Source organism: Giraffa tippelskirchi, chromosome 14 (genome assembly GCF_054371585.1).
Source record: "Giraffa tippelskirchi isolate mGirTip1 chromosome 14, T2T-mGirTip1v1.2.pri, whole genome shotgun sequence".
Classification (NCBI taxonomy): Eukaryota; Metazoa; Chordata; class Mammalia; order Artiodactyla; family Giraffidae; genus Giraffa; species Giraffa tippelskirchi.
Window position 1 is genome coordinate 69,183,879 of NC_137288.1, and position 17,126 is coordinate 69,201,004.

Here is a 17,126-nt window from a genome sequence, read left to right on the forward strand (position 1 = left end):
GCGACCCCATGGACCGCTGCCCACCAGGCTCCTCTGTCCCTGTGATTCTCCAGGCAAGAACCCTGGAGTGGGGTGCCGTTTCCCTCTCCAATGCATGCACGCACGCTAAGTCGCTTCAGTCGTGTCCGACTCTGTGCGACCTCATGGACAGCAGCCCACCAGGCTCCTCTGTCCACGGGATTCTCTAGGCAAGAATATCGGAATGGGGTGCCATTTCCTTCTCCAGAGTTGAGATGAAGTATGTGAAATATCTTTAACTCAAGTCCTTTCTCTTCCTGTGGAAATCGCCTCACCCGCCCCTGAGTTCCTCCACCTGGTCCCGGGAGGTGAGCTACTGGTTGCATGAAGGAGAGGAGTGACCTTTGCTGGTCTCTTTCCAGTGCAACGGCTGGACGTGGTATCTTGCCAATGACTTTCAGTTCCACCTCACCACCCCGCTGATCGTCTTCGTCCAGGGAAAGTGAGTCTAACTGAAACAAGTGTTTCTCCTCACCTGGCCTCTTTCTTAAAACTCTTAGAGAGCCCCCAGTTCTGGGCAAAGCAGCTCTTACAATTTAGAATTTAGAAACTCACTTTTCAGAAGAGTGTGGACCCTGACTCCACCACTGTTTACTTCTTCCGGGTTCTCCTCTAATCTTTGAGTGTTTTTTTCCACTTCACTGTTCTTATAAACATTTCTGCATAAGGATGTGACCTGCTGGCTTGTCAGGTTTAGGGTTTATAAACCATCTTTTGTGGTGGGCGCTTAGATTGTTTCCAGTGTTTCATGATTATAAATGGCTCCTCAGCACATGTCTTTGAACACGCCACTTTCTGCTCTTCTGTATTTATTTCCTTGGGGACCTGTTTCCTGGTGGAATTATTAGGCCAAAGGGGAAGAACAGTTTTGCAGTGCTTGTTACATATCGTGAAATTACTCTTCAGAAAGAGTGAAATAATTTACAGTGCCCCAAGTAACACATCAGTGTACCTTTTTCTCCGCCTTGGATATTTATCACCTTAATTTTGTTAGTTTTAGAAAAGCTATAAGGCCTCAATAATTCACAGGCAAACGTAAAAGTTGTGGATTATCCACATCATATTTTAAAAGATTTATTATTCTTTTTTGTTCAAATAGATGTTCAATTTAAGAAACACTGGAAAACATTACACTAAAGAAAGGGAAAAAGAACAATCACCTTAGGCCTGTTTCCTCACTTAAGGAGAGTGATTTCACTGTCGATATTTTGATGTTTATTCTTCATTTCTTTTATCCTGCCTGCATAGTTTTTATACATGAAAGAATTCTGCATATATACTTTAGACATTTGTTCTAATAGTTTAATGACGTAATCATTTTCCTATATTATTTTATTTTTCAAGTGAATGTACTTTAAAAAAAATATTTTTGTTTATTTTTGGCTGTTCTGGATCTTTGTTGCTTCATGGGCTTTCTCTAGTTGCAGAGCTCAGGCTTCTCATTTTGGTGACTTCTCTTGTCTCCGAGCAAGGGCTCTAGGCACAAACAAAAGTAACTGTGCGCTCAGGCCAAGCAGTTGTGGCTGGCACGCTTAGCTGTCCCGAGGCACGTGGAATCTTCTCGGACCAAGGATCGAACCCATGCCTCTGCATTGGCAGGCGGATTCTTAACCCCTGGACCACCAGGGAAGTCCCTTAAATAAACATACTTTCAATGTCTGTATAATATTTCATATTTGTGAATGAACTACAGTTTACCTATACCTTCCTCTAGTGTTAAATGGATTATTTCCAATTTTGTGCTTTTATCAATAACAGTCTCAGAAACATCTTTGTACTTACCATTTGTCTCCAACTCTGATATTTCTAGAATGCCTATTCTTAAGAAAGAGTTTCAGAGTCAAAGGGCATGAGTGTCTTTGGAGATTTTGAAGTATAATGACAAATTGCTTGCCTTAAATATTGCAGCAATATTCAGTCCTCTGGTCATCTAATTATACCATTGCCAATATGGACTATTAATTTTAAAAAAGCAAGATATGGATCTTGTTATTTTAAGATATGTAAGAAAACATTCATTTTTCACATCTAATTTGTAAGTCTTTGATTACTGGGCATGGAGCTGAATTCCAAATATGTGTTGACTAACTCTGTTTTGTGGTTACCTGTTAATGCTTTTTGCAAGGGAACATTTAAATCACAGGCTGACCTGTGATGTTGCCCACTCCAGCGCTATGCAAACACTCAAGCATCTTGGGTGAGGAACATGATCCTAATTTTAATTTAATCTAAGAATTGAACAATTTTTTAAAAGGCAGATCTATTGTTTTACATGCATATCTGAAGCACATGAAGTTTTCTAACTGCAAATATAAGAGATTTTGGCTGATTACTTAAAAAATAAATGTTCCACGCTTCCACTAGGCACAGAGGTGGATTGCTGGTATAGAGTTTGAGTCAGAAGATGTGGGTTCAAAGCTGGGGGCTCAGCAGGAGCTGCTGGACTCTTGTCATTTTCCACATCTGTGAGATGGAGATGACGCACTTCACCTCAGGGCTGGAGGAGACAGCGAGGTCGTACCCATGGGAACCAGCACATGCCCTGTGATGGGCTGTGGCTGCTCCAAGGGCTGCCGCAGGCACCTGGAGGGCAGGTGCGTGGCTCGGCCAACCCTGGAGCCTTGGCCAAGGAGGAAGGGCAAGCCTCTACCAGCTCCCTCAGAGGCGCCCTGGCAGCAGGATCCCTCACTGCTGGCATTTAGGGTGTTTAGTGAAGGAAGTGTTGGCTTCTTCTGTGGCCTCTCTCCTTGGCTTGTAGATGGCCGTGCGTCCCCACGTGGTCTCCCCTCTGGGCAATCTGAGTCCTAATCTCCTCTTCTTATAAGGACCCTAGTCCCACTGCATTAAGATGCACCCCAACGACCGGCCTCATTTCACCTTATCTCTTTAATGACTCCATCTCCAAACAGAGCCACACTCTGATGTCATGGAGGTTAGAATTTGCAGGGCTGGGGGACACAATCCAGCCCACAACAGTCTGTACTAGGAAGCTTTTAGTAGAGTCTTTGCAGCTGTGATAGCCAGTGGAGATGTGTCTGACTCCCGAGTAGAGGTGTCACGGTTTGGGCTCCAGCTCCCCAGGGAGTTAGACAAATATTTATTCGAACGGACATGGGTTTTTATCGGATGGCCTGACCGGATGGTTTACCACCCACCCACCAAGGACAATGAGTTCTCAGTATCTCTGCACTCTGGACCTGGTGGGAACCTGCTTGAGTGTCCCTGTGACCGAGACCCCAGTGTCAGCATCTTTCTGAGGGGCTGTCGTGGGAGAAGGGTCTCAGTTCCTCACCTAGAAACCGGCACCACCCAAGCCTGTGACTGTGCCACCACGTTTAGCCTCTAAATGGAAGGAGGTATAAAAGGCAGGGCTTTTCCCCTCAGAGAACACATTTGTGTAGAATTCTAGTAATTCTAAAGGAGGATGGAACTGGAGGGTCTGCAAAAGGCATGGTGAGTTGGAACTTCCTGGTGGCCAGTGGTTAAGAGCCCCCCCTTCCACTTCAGGTGGCGTGGGTTTGATCCCCGCTCAGGGAACTAAGATCCTGCATGCTTCCTGGTGGTGGTGGTGGTGGTGGTGGTGGTGGTTGTTGTTTAGTCACTGAGTTGTGTCGTTTCGTGACCCCATAGACTGTAGCCCCACCAGGCTCCTCTGTCCATGGGATTTCCCAGGCAAGAATACTGGTGTGGGTTGCCATTTCCTTCTCCAGGGGATCTTCCCTACTCAGGGATCGAACTCACATCTCCTGCATTGGCAGACAGGTTCTTTACCATGGTTTGGCAAAAAAAAAAAAAGGCATGGTAAATATACAGCATGGTTTCCCCTGCCCACACTCATTCAAGGCAGACTGCTGCTGCTGCTGCTGCTAAGTCACTTCAGTCGTGTCCGACTCTGTGCGACCCCATAGACGGCAGCCCACCAGTCTCCGCCGTCCCTGGGATTCTCCATGGGTTGCCATTTCCTTCTCCAATGCATGAAAGTGAAAAGTGAAAGTTAAGTCGCTCAGTCGTGTCCGACTCTTAGCAACCCCATGGACTGCAGCCCACCAGGCTCCTCCGTCCATGGGATTTTCCAGGCAAGAGTACTGGAGTGGGGTGCCATTGCCTTCTCCGCAACACTGGACTAGGATTGCCAAAGCCAGGGTTGTGCCTGGTTGGTCTGGCATCCATGTTGGACATTTCTTCCACTGCAGACCCTCCTGGTGCTAACCCTCCTGGTTCCCAGTAGATACAACCAGATACTGTCTCACTCTGAGCCTGTGTCCCTAAACCTCATTTCCTGCCTATGTACAGAGTCCCAAATTGCAGAGGAATTAATTTTTGTGGGGCCACCTTTGACCCAAGAGGCATAGAACATGGTAGGAAAATGCTTCTTTCTTTCACCCCCTTAGGACAGTTTTGAGGTGCATTTCAGAAGGCTCCACAGAACATTCTGGAAGAACTGAGCATTGCCCTCCATGATAGTGCCTTGCATTGGCCTTCCTTGTTCCCCTGTTCCATACCCCTGCCCTCATTCTTACCTCCACATGAGCCACCTGAGCCCTGATACTTGTCAGATTTGCATTTGGGTTGGGGGGAGGATCCCTGGGTGCCCCTGTTACTCTGTCCCCCTCCGCTGTGTCTCACCTGTGCCTGCCAGTCATCTCTCTCCTGAATCAATCACCACTTCTTAATTATTATTATTACTTTTTTTTTCTCTCTGTTGCACCTAGCAGCATGTGGGATCTGGACCCCACTGGACTCCCAGGGAAGCCCCTCTACTTCAGTCCATTTAGTGCTTCATGGGTGGCAAGGGACTTTCCCAAGCACGGTCTCGTCACGGTAAATTCCAGCAGGAAGATGAAGATATTCAAAGGCAAGGATGTCACTGCCCAGGATTGGGCTGCTAATAAGTGGTCAAGACTGAAGTCTAACTCAGGCTTTTTAATCGAGCCCAGCTCTGGGCACACTTGGCCCCACGCCAGCCTCTCTCAAAGGCAGGCTGGCAGGAAGCACCTCTGGTTGCCAAGTCAGCAAGCCTTTGGTAGCCCCAGATTGAGAAGGAAAGTGAGCGTCCTCTCTTCTTTGCAGAAGTCAGCGGGCCCTCGTCCTGCTCGGGGCCACGCTGCTCCTGGCGTCTTGCACCGCCTCTGCGCTGCTCACACTGGCTCATAACCTTCCGGTGGCAGCTCCGTCAGAAGCAAGGTAACCACCGCGGTTCCCAGCCTGCGGGCTCTGTCCCTCGCCTGCCCTCAGGATGGCCAGGACCTCCCAGGCAGGGCTGCTGAATGGATGCCAGGCTCTTAGCCCTGTGCACGTCGGCTCCTGCGGAAATCTGGGCGGGAACTGTTCGGCCTGGATGGGAAAGTTCATCGCGCGTTTGTTTCCCAAACTCTGACTCTTTCAGCTTGCGCTGGGGATCTGCTCTGAACTCAGGGAGCTCACTCTTGTGCACTGAAACGCTTCTGGGAGGAAAGGGGTGCCCCCACGTGGCGGTATGGCGTTATCTCCTCCAGTGGTGAACTGCTGCTTGGAAGCTCTATTGTGGGATGGAGAGACAGAAATTTAACGAAGTTGGGGTTGCCCCTTCAAGGTCACCTGTCTAGTAAGTGGCACAGGTGTGAGCTGAACCTAGGACCTTGCCCACTGTGCTGGTTTGCCTTTCCAGTGGGGTATGTGTAGCAGGTCTTCCTCAGTACCATCCTGAGCTTCTACAGGAAAAACCGGTAAGATTTCCTGCTCACCTGTCTCAGTGCAGCAGGCTGATGCAGATGGAAATCGGATGGTGTCAGTCATTTGCTCAATCCTTCCATCGTTCTCAGGGCAGAATCCCTGTCTGACGTCATCTGTCTATCCCCCACCTGCTGACTCTGGACAGGTCTCAGCAGCCTCCTTCCCTCCACACACCCAACAGGCTCCCTCCGCAGGGCCCTCGAACTTGCTGTTCCCTCACATGAGAACGCTGTTCCTCTAGAATCCAGATCTGGGCAAGGTGAGCTCCTTCACTCCCTACAGGTGTCTGTACTTATGTCACCTTCTCCGAGCAGCCTTCACTGACCTCCCAGGGTAAAATAGCCCAGAACGGTGCGTGACACAGCAGTACTCAAGGGACTTCCCTGGCAGTCCAGTGGTTGGGACTCCATGCTTCCACTGCAGGGGGCAAGGGTTCGATCCCTGGTCAGGGAGCTCAGATCCCACATACCACACAGCATGGCCAAAAATAAAAAAAAAAAAGTTCCCAAAATGCATTTCAAGTGTAACAGATAAATGGATGAGTGACTGAGTACACCCCAGGCTTTTAGACCAGAGAGGCACCATGCCCTTCCCATCACGTCATCAGCTTCTGTGTGCATAGCTGGGTGCTGAGAAGGAGGCTCGCTCCTGCTTTGCCCCATGGTTCTCAACTCCAGACGCAAATGAAAGCCACCTGTGGGTGCGGGGGGGGGGGGAGGGATTGACATCTCACCAATGCTTCCAGCAAGCACCACCCTGGACCAACTGAATGAGAATCTCCAGGGGTGGGGCCCAAGCCACCCAATTTTGTGAGAGCTTCCATGAAAAGGTTCACGTCTTTCAGAAGAGGTTCACTTCTAGGAACCACATTTTTAGAGCTATCCTGACATGCTAGCCACTGGAAACAACTATTTAAAAAGAACGCAGTCATCATATTTCCTTGGGTCCCAGGTTGGAGGGGCCCAAGGGACTTAGGAATTTCAGAAACCAGCTGTGGCCCAAGGCAGGATCGTGAGGGCACTGTCTGCGGATCATTACTGAAGAAATGAACTCATGTACTCCCGGTGTCTTTGCGTTTGCTGATTGCCCCAGTGAACGTCTGAGAGATTCCTTTATCCATGTCCAGATCAAATGTAGCCTTTGGCCTTATGTCCTTGTGTTTTTCAGTGAAAAGGCAGCCAAACTGTATTTCCTGGAGTACTACACGAAGCCCTACTGTCGATATGGGCCGTTCCTCGTGGGCCTCTTACTGAGCATTTTCATGGACCAGAACCACCAGACAAACATTCTCAAAACCAAGGTACACGGCTTCCTCGCTGTAGGAACCAGGGTCACTTGGGGTCAGACTGCCCTTGGCCAGGCTCTTCCAAAGCCCTGGGCAGGAGGCAGACTCCCGGGTACTTGACTGTGCTGTGGTGTGTCAGCAATGGCTCTTGGTGGCAGAGAATAAGAGGAACTTGCCTTCTTGCCTGATTCTCTGCTTTCCCCACTGAGCTTCCCTAAGAAAGCTCCAGACCCAGCACCCAGCACCATTGGAGCCTTGTACAGACCCAGAGAAACCTCTGACATGGGAAAACACAGCCGGTGAGATGGCAGGGGCAAGCCCCTCTTCTGGAAGGTCATGGTGACGTGGGCTGGATTTTTTTAAATAGCAAAAGCTCTTTGGCTTCTAGAAATAAGATTCTTGGTCAGATTTAATGTTCCGTCTGGGAATCAGGTCGTGAGGTATTTAGAAAGCTGTCGCTTTACCTTCCAGATCGGGTTTCTTCCCTATGGGTGATCATTCTGGCTCACCATCCAAGGTCATAGGTCAAACCAGAAACCTGGGTTCATCTTGGATACCTCCTGCCTGTTGCCCACCCCTCCTCATCCAGTCATCCACCAAGCGCCTCGGACTGTTTCTGCTACTGTCCTCTCGTGGCCTTTCCACCTCATCTTGTTCCAGCCCATCTCATCTCTTAGCTGGACTTCTTCACTGGTTTTCTTGCCTCTAGTCTGATCTCAAATCCACCCTCAGGGCAGTCTGTCTTAAGCACTACCTTAGCCTCAGTTCAGTTCAGTCGCTCAGTTGTATTCGACTCTTTGTGACCCCATGAATTGCAGCACACCAGGCCTCCCTGTCCATCACCAACTCCCGGAGTTTACCCAAACTCATGTCCATGGAGTCGGTGATGCCATCCAACCATCTCATCCTCTGTCGTCCCCTTCTCCTCTTGCCCTCAACCTTTCCCAGCATCAGGGTCTTTCCCAAGGAGTCAGTTCTTCACATCAGGTGGCCAAAGTATTGGAGTTTCAGCTTCAGCATCAGTCCTTCCAATGAACACCCAGGACTGATCTCCCTTAGGATGGACTGGTTGGATCTCCTTGCAGTCCAAGGGACTCTCAAGAGTCTTAAACCCCTGAAAAGGTCAGGTAAGGTGAAATGTTAGGTCTTGAACTGAGCCCGAGTAATACTGATAGAATTTAGCTCACGGGGCTACTCTCTGAGCTGGGAATGTCTCCTTTCTCCCATTCCTTCCGCCATGCTTCGTCCCCAGTGACGGCCACGGCCCGGGGATGGGCTGTGTGCCGGGGGCTCTCACATTTATGGGGGCGGAACCAATCAAGGAGCCCTGTTTGGTTGTGGAACAGAGTGGGAGGTTAGGAGTGGTCAGGGCGTGATTAGAGCATTACCTTTTCTTTTTTCTTTTAACTGTAAAAATGATTCAAAATTCACTATAAGTTGCAAAAATAGTAGAGATCCTGTGAACCCTTGACCCTCGTTTCTGCACCAGTGAGATGCTCTGTAACGATGGGGTATGATCCCAACCCGCACACTGACATTGATACAATCCATCAGCCTCAGGGCCACCAGTGTCATGCGCACATGTTTGTGCGTGTGTACAGTTTTGTGCAATTTTATCACGTCTGAAGGTTTGTGTAAAAACCGCCAAAATCAAGGTGCAGAGCCCCCCTGCCACCACAAAGGTCACCCTCGTGTGTGTGCCCACACACCCTGCTGGCCCCCAACCCGCCCCCACCCTAACCCTTCGCTACCACCAAGCTGAACTTTCTGTTCCCGTCCAGTCTGGGCCCTGACTGAGGTTTACCCTTAGACACTGAAAGTGACTGAGAACACACAAAATGCTAGTGTAACAGGGATGACATGCGCCGTGGCCAGGATGGGCTGTGAGCAGGGCGTCTCCTCTCCCCCAGGGGCAGGCTCTGCTGGGCTGGGGGTGCTCCCTGTCGACCCTCTTGCTGGTGGTCGCTCTGGCCTACACGGTGGATGACGTCTCCTCGTCCGGTGCCACTGCTGTCTACCAAGCCCTCCACCGGACCCTGTGGGCGGCGGCCGTGGGCTGGGTCCTGTTCGCATGTCAGGAAGGCTACGGAGGTAGGATGCAGCGTGGGGCTTGCGTGGGGCTCACACGTTGGTCTGTTAAGGGCAACAACGTGAGAACACGTGTACGCGGACTAGTATTGACCAGTGAATGACTGACAGAGACTCAAAAACACCGTTTGTCTACGTATTTGGGGAAACCCACCCATATATTCTTTGATGTTTATACCGGTTTATATACAGATGCAGGTTCTAAAAGAAAAATCAGCAGCCTCTCCAATGAAGCTAGTTTAGAAATTAAAATAAGGACTTCCTTGTGGTCCCATGGCTAAGACTCCACGCTCCCAGCGCAGGGAGCCTGGGTTCGATCCCTGGTTGGGGAACTAGATCCCACATGCTGAAACTATGAGCTCATATGCCACAACCGAAAGATCCTGAGTGCAGAAAATCAAACAAATTAATAATTTTTTAAAAAAGAAAGAAAGAAAGAAAATGCTCTGTTTAAAAAAAAGACCAAAGAAATTGGAAGTGAGAAGGTAAGGTAACGTCATGAGGAAGAAAATCCCAGTGCTGGGACCCACTCCCAGCCTCGTCTCCTCCTTTGATCATGTGAACTAAAGAGTTACCAACACCCCCTCAGCCCTTTGATAATGGGGACACTCTTTCTGTTGAGCCAGCGTTTCAGAGTCGACCAGAAAAAGAGCTGAAATGGAAAGAAAGGACCTTCTCTAGATTAGAAATGTCTGTTCACATCTGACTTTCTCCTCCTTTCCTCTCTGTTGGGCACAAGGTACTTGCTAGTGTGCTGCTGTTAGTCGCTCAGTCGTGTCCAACTCTTTGCGACCCTGTGGACTGTAGCCCACCAGGCTCCTCTGGCCATGGATTCTCCAGGCAAGAGTAATGGAGTGGGCTGCTGCTCCCTTCTCCAGGGGATCTTCCCGACCCTGGGATCAAACCCGGGTCTCCGCATTGCAGGCAGATTCTTTACTGTCTGAGCCGCCAGGGAAGCCCATGAGGGGCTTGAGGTGTCAGCGAATGACCAGGAAAGGCTGCCAGGAATCTCCTACCGAGGTTCTGAGCCTCCCAACTGCCTGGAAACCCTGAGATGATGGAATTGGAGCCAAGTGGAGATACCACATGTTTGGGCCCCCGGGAAATAATCGGGATGAGTTTAAAATTTGGCCTGTGAACCCAAACCCGTTAGCCTTAGCAAAGGTGGTTGGAAAAACCTGATAAAGTGAACATAACGAGTCCTGCTTACTGAGCGCAAGCTCGTGTCAGGCCCCGCCGAGAACTTCACCCGTGGCCCCAGGCGGCACTGGCCACACGGCTACAGGTAGGGCTATAAACATCTCTGTTCTCAGCGAGAAAATGGAGCCTGGAGATGAAGCTGAATATGAAGGTCACACAGCTGGAAAGCGAGTCTGGGCCCCAGGACACAGCCTGCAGCCCCCTCTCCCCACTCAAGGTGTTTGATTGTTCAAAGTGTGCATGCACTTTCATGCATACAGAATGATGAGAGAGCTGTTCTTCAGTATTTCAGTTTTAAAAGCTTTCCCTTCTATAGAGAACAATGTTGTAGGGGAATCAGGCTGTGTTCTGACTGATGTATTTGCATTTATGGGTTTGGATCATATGACCTCCATTGATGACAATGACTGTGAACTGTTGACAGAGTCTCAGAACATAAACAGCTACTCCCCCTGGCCTGGCCCAGGCCAGCTCTGATGTGCTGGTGAGCATCCCAGGATTCCTGTCTAATGTGACAGCCCTGTGGGTCAAGAATAGTTGGTTAGATTTCTCAGGTGGTTCGCTGGTAAAGAAGCGTCCACCTGCCAATGCAGAGGATGTAAGAGGTGCAGGTTCAATCCCTGGATCAGGAAGATCCCCGGGAGAAGGAAATTTCACTCCAGTGTTCTTGCCTGGGTATCCCATGGACGGAGGAGCCTGGCGGGCTACAGTGCATGGGGTAGCAAAGAGTCAGACATGACTGAAGCAGCTTAGTACACACTTAAAAAGAATATGGACTTCCTTGGTGGTCTGAGGGTTAAGACTCAGCCCTTCCAATGCAGGCAGTGAGAGTTTGATACCTCGTCAAAGAACTAGGATCCCATAGGCTGCACGGCCAAAAAAACCCAGAAAATATATAATGAATAAAGACCTTCTTAGAAGAAGGTTCACAGACTCAGGGGCAGGACCCAGAGGGAGCTGCGGTGACACCGCATATTCCCAGGCACAGGAGGGCTCACCGCTCTGGGAACTGGTGCCTGTCCCCTCAGGTCTGGTGAATCGGCTGCTCTCCTGCGGGGTCTGGACCTCCCTGGCCAGCGTCAGCTACGCATGCTACCTGGTGCACCCCACTCTCATCATCCTGTACAACGGGCTTCAGGAGACGCTAATTCACTACACAGACGTCAACATGGTGAGGCTGCCCCCCGCGCCCCAGCTTGATGTAGCATCACCCTTTGTTCTCTCCTGGAACAGTGCAAACTATTGGCTTCACTAGAAGCTTCTTTTCTGTTTTTTCTCAAAAGCCTATTGTCCTTTGTTTTATTGGAAGGAGGACTTCAGTACAGGGTAGTATCATTCTTTCCTTCTCTTTATTTTTAATGTTTGCGGCTGTTTGTCTTACAGATCTATTTCATACAGCCAGGATGGGGCCCTTTAGAGTCCAAACGCAACCGGAATCTTGTAGTAAGACTGTGTCCACTCTGTCCCTCTTTCTCTCTAGTTCTATCTCTTCTCTGGACACTGTTTGCTGACCTTCATCGCTGGGCTGGTCCTGACACTGTGCGTTGAGAAACCATGTCAGGAACTGAAGTGGTGCCTGCTGAAATCAGTGCCCGCAGAGCCGAGAGCTTCCAGAAAAACCCCGGAGAGTGGATGACCCTTTGGGGAAGGCGATGAGCAAAGCCAAGCGTGGCTTCATTTATGTAACAAACGCTTGTGTTACTTAAACAGGGTGTGAATCAGATTTTGTGAATATCTAAGATAGACAAGTTCTTTGTGTTGATTTGTGTTCTGTGATAATATGTTTAGTATTTATAGCATGGTAACTGGCCCCAATGCAACTTCTTAGCAAAAAAAAAAAATCTAGATTTTTTGGGGTCTTTTGGGTCTACATGTATTTTCTTTATCACTGATCATTAAAAAGCATCAAATGTAGTGAATTTCATATACCTTTAGGTTAAAATGCTCACTTTTCTTGGTAAAATCACAGTACGTCCTTTGCACATCGCAATTGTTTTTGTGTTACTATGATGCCTTCATAGACTCATAAGTTTATCCTGGGTGGTATGATCCACCGTGTACCCAATTCATGGGTTTGACGTTATAGGCATTTCAAGCATTATTCATTTTATAAGAGGGCATATGCTATGAGTTGAATTGTGGCCCCTGGGAAAGATAAAGGAAGTCCTAACCCCCGGTGCCTTAGCAAGTGACCTTATTTGCAGATCCGGTAATTGAGTTAAAGTGAGATCATGAGAGGGACTTCCCCAGTGGTCCAGTGGGTAAGACTCCACCTTCCAATGCAGAGGGTGTGAGTTCCATCCCTGGCTGGGAACAACGGTCCCACACGCTGCAGGGAATGGCCAAAAATTTAAAAATAATAGTAATAAAATAAAATTAACTACCTTAAGTATGAGGCTTCCCAGGTGGCACTTCCCAGGTGGCTCCAGTGGTAAAGAATCCACCTGCCAATGCAGGAGACACGGGTTTGATCCCTGGGTCGGGAAGATCCCCTGGAGAAGGGCATGGCAACAGACTCTAGGATTCATGCCTGGAGAATCCCTTTTACAGTGGAGCCTGGTGGGCTACAGTCCATAGGTTTGCAAAGAACTGGACGCGACTGAAGCGACTTAGCAGGCACACACGCACCTTAAATACGTCATTTTAAAAACTGAGGTCATGGGGGTCGGGGCGTGGCTGGCCCTCGTCCAGTTTGATTGGAGTCCTTATGCAAAGGGGAAGTCTGGGCGTGTAGACGGAGGATGTGAAGACAGAAGCGGGGGATGGCCGTTGGCAAGCCGAGTGGCACCAGGGGCTGCCGGCAGCGCAGAGACTGGGTGAGGCGGGAAGGCATCTCCCTGGCGCCTCAGAGGGCGCGGGGCCCTGCCCACACCTCGATTCCGATTCCGGACTTGCCGCCTCCGGGACAGCGGGATGGTACCTGCCTGTTGTTCCGAGCCGAGGGGTGGGGACAGACGCCGCATACGGGGCCTCCTCCTTCTCTGTTAGGGGCTGTGCTGGGCGCGGGGCCTGTCTGCCAGGGCCCCTGTAACCGCCACGCGCTGCCGCCGACCCCTCGGACAGAGGAGCCTGGCGGGCTGCAGTCCACGGGCGGCAACGAGCCGGGCCGACCGAGGGACGGACACGCTTTGCACTTCATCCCTGCTCACGTGTGTCTACCGTTGCTCGTAGCAGCGCCTTCTGTGTACTCAACAGTCGAAGGACTCAGTAGCACCCCGGGGTGGCCAGGCGCTCCTTGGCGGGGCAGGCCCGCATCCGTCCCTCGAGCAGGCCTGCAAGGGAGAGCGCCGCGGCGTGGGGGCTGCCGCGGCGTGGGCGCTGCGAGCCCGGCACCCTGTGGCGGCGGCGGCTGGCCTCCCCGTCCCCAGCAGGCCCTCCCAGCCCCGGCTCCGGAGGTCCGCTCTGCGGGCGGAGCCGACCCGAGCGGGGAGCCTGGCCCCCCGGGTCTGTTCCGTCTGCCCTGAAACCGGCCCCGGTGGCTTCCGGGGCGCCCGCGCCGTCCATCGGGTTCCCCCGGCGCCCCTGGTGTCCGGCCCGGCGCCTGCGCCCCTGACTTAACGGGGTCTCGCAGGAGGTCCCACCGGGGTGGGCCGTCAAGACAAGAACACGGGCGTCCCGCGCGGCCCCGTGGGGACGCCCCGCCTGCCAACCCTGCACCGATCGCCAAGGGCTTCTTTATGAGGCCGGAACCTGGGGCCCTTGGAAACAGCTTTCCAATTACCAACAGAGACAAGGAATTTTTTTTTAGTAAGAAAAACATACTCCCCCTACAATTGCAATTTCACGCAAGATAAAGTAGGGATAAAGAAGTCCAATTCTGTTCTGGCTATTGTTCCAACCCAGAATTCCCTAGAAGCTTACGATTTATGGAATGCGTGGACATTATTTGGACTCTGTCCTTTATGTCCTTGGGAGGGCGACTGAACAACAACAACAAAATAAATTGTAGAAAAGCATATAAAGTTTGTAGACCATTGGAAACTCGAGCCCTGTCTGGGTATTTGATGGTATCAAGGACTTAGTAATGTTTTAATCTGATAATGGTATAGTGGTTATGCATTTTTAGAGTTCTTATCTGTTAGAAGCGTACTGAGATATTTATGGACAAAATGATATAAAGTATAGTATTTATCTCAAAATAATATTTCTAGGAAGTGGGAAAGATGAAACAAGATTGGCCATTTGGTGACAGTTTTTGAAGCTGGTGATAGGTGCGTGGGACCTCATTATACTATTATTTTTGTATAAAATACAAACTCGGGCTCGGGGCTCGGGCCGCCGGGTCTATTCCGAGCACGGACGGTCTCCCCTGACCCCCTCGCCCTTTCTCCCCCAGCCCTGGATGCCGGGCGCTCGTCATGTGCTCATGGAAACCTCGCTTGCGGGTTTTCCTCTTTCTAAGAGAAGTCTGTCTCCCATGGGTGCCCCGAGTCTAGGGGTGCTGGTGTGGGGCGCCCTGCGTGGCATCGCTTCCTCCCTCCATTTCGCCTGCTCACCAGTACGTCTCTCCCCACCACTGTGACTGCCACACAGTCGGTGGTAAATAAATGTCAGCTGACACACGGATAGAATCTGTTTAGGTGAGGTTGTTTTCCTGTTTCTCAGGAGGCTTCTGGTACAGATAGGCAGGCTTTGTCAGCTAGGTTTCAGATATGCTGAATTTTCTAAGAATCCTCCCTTCAAATGACCGACAGACCCCTTCCAGTGAAGGTGGAAGGTGAGAAGCCCCAGGGCATCCGAAGGGCCCAGAAGCCTTTACTCCCTCAACCCCAAGTGGAATTTAAATCAACACTCTGCCGGTATAGGCTGAGAAGCACCCACTTTTGGGAAACCACCCAACATTCGTGTCTCTTCCTCTCTTGCTAAACAAACTCTGATTTTTTCCAGTATCAGTGTGCGCAGACAGAGGGAAAGACGTGTATTTAGTGTAAGACAGTTTTATGCACCTGTGTGCTGATAGTTGGTCCAAAGTATGATTTTACCCTTTAAATGTAGTCCACCCAGCTAGCTCATTCATTTTCAGTGCTAATGCTGGTCTGTCGTGTGCCTCTGTGCCTTAAATGTTTCTCCATTCGCCGGTTGGTAGGTAGGTATTTGGTTTGTTTGCAGGTTTCTGTCGTTGCACACATGATTGTAGCCAATTCCTTGCTGTGCTTCTTCATGGAAATGCATTCCGTTTCCAAAGTGTGCACTCAGGAGAGGCGTTACAGGGTTACAGGATGTGTGTGCTCAACCTGGGCTTCCCTGGTGGCTCACATGGTCAAGAATCTGCCTGCAGCGCAGGAGACACGGGTTCAGTCACTGGGTTGGGAAGATCCCCTGGAGAAGGGAAAGGCAACCCACTCCAGTATTCTTGCCTGGAGAATCTCCATGGACAGAAGAGACTGGTGGGCTACAGTCTATGGGGTTGCAAAGAATTGGACATGACTGAGCGAGTAACACTTTCACTTTAATATTCAACCTTACTTGATAATGACGCTCAGTTTCCTAGAGTGACCTTACAAACGTACACCTCCACTAGGGGTAACAGGGGGTAGATACTATTACTCCAGATCCTCCCCTTGGTACTATTGACTTGTTATTAATCATCTACTATTAAATCCTGGATAAGAGTATGGTAACATCTCATCAATTCACTTTGCACATCACTGTCTACCAATAGGGGTGAGTATTCCCAGTGTGAGTTTTGGCCATTAAGAGTTTCTCTTCTCCAGGCTGCTTGCCTGTCATTTGCTCATTCTTCCATTGGATGTGTGTCTTTTTATTATTGACTCTACGATGTCCTTTATGTAATCTGAAGACAATCTTTTGTCGATTGTGTTGCAAATGCTATCTCCCGGGCTAAGTCACTTCAGTTGCATCCAACTCTTTGCAACCCTACAGACCGTAGCCCACCAGGCTCCTCTGTCCATGGGGTTCTCCAGGCAAGAATACTGGTGTGGGTTGCCGTGTCCTGCTCCAGGCTGTGGAAACTTCGTCTATGATATGAATGCTTTACTTTTTAACACAGACAACATCAGTCCTTTCCATTTGGCTTGCCCTTTTTGGATCTTGTTCATAAAATCCATAGCAATGTTCTTTTGTATTTTCCCCAGGGGGGAGAAAAGCTCCCCTGTAAGTTCCTGATCTGATGCTCTGAAGCCTTTGAGTTCTTTGTAAGCTGCATTTGTAAGGTTAGAGCAGTTCTCGCTAGGGGAGGGAGTGATTTTGCCTCTCCAGGAAAAGATTTGGTAACGCCTGCAGACATTTTTGTTGTTTTTTGGTGGGCAGAAGGCATGGGATGCTGCCAAGCAGGGGGCTGGGGGAGGGGTGGATTGGGAGTCTGGGATTAGCAGATGCGAACTATTATATTTATATATATGATGGTTAAACACAAGGTCCTACTGTATAGCACAAGGAACTATATTCAACGACCCAGGAATTGAACCGGGGTCTCCTGCATTGCAGGAGGATTCTTTACCAACTGAGTTATAAGGGAAGCCCCCAACATCCTGCGATAAACCATAAAGGAAAATAATTTTAAAAGAATCTGTATAAATATATAACTGAATCACTTTGCTGTACACAGAAATTAACACAACACTGTAAATCAACTATTGTTGTCGTTCAGTGGCTAAGTACTGTCCGACTCTCTGCCACCCCATGGACTGCTGTGCGCCAGGCTTCCCTGTCCTTCACCACCTCCCAGAGTTGCTCATACTCGTGTCCATTGAGTGAGTGATGCCATGCAACCATCTCATTCTCTGTCATGATGCTGTCTCCTGGGCAAAGAGGGTGCCTTAGGGCTCAACCCACGCCATTCTTGGATGGGATTGTTCTTGGA

General features: G+C 49.9%; 1 protein-coding gene across 4 annotated transcripts in view; it reads left to right on the forward strand.

Moving 5' to 3' along the window:
- The window catches only part of LOC145534764 (O-acyltransferase like protein-like), a 61,036-nt gene extending 48,819 nt beyond the window's left edge, over positions 1 to 12,217 (forward strand). For 3 of the 4 annotated variants that reach the window (XM_081562998.1, XM_081563000.1, XM_081563001.1), the window contains 6 exons: positions 381 to 460; positions 5,089 to 5,202; positions 6,898 to 7,030; positions 8,926 to 9,106; positions 11,332 to 11,474; positions 11,784 to 12,217. In XM_081562998.1, the coding sequence (XP_081419124.1) occupies positions 381 to 460; positions 5,089 to 5,202; positions 6,898 to 7,030; positions 8,926 to 9,106; positions 11,332 to 11,474; positions 11,784 to 11,939 (807 nt within the window). In that variant the 3' untranslated portion in view covers positions 11,940 to 12,217. The remainder of the gene's footprint in view (positions 1 to 380; positions 461 to 5,088; positions 5,203 to 6,897; positions 7,031 to 8,925; positions 9,107 to 11,331; positions 11,475 to 11,783) is intronic. The other variant, XM_081562999.1, reaches the window with a different exon arrangement.
- The last annotated feature ends 4,909 nt before the right edge of the window (positions 12,218 to 17,126 follow it).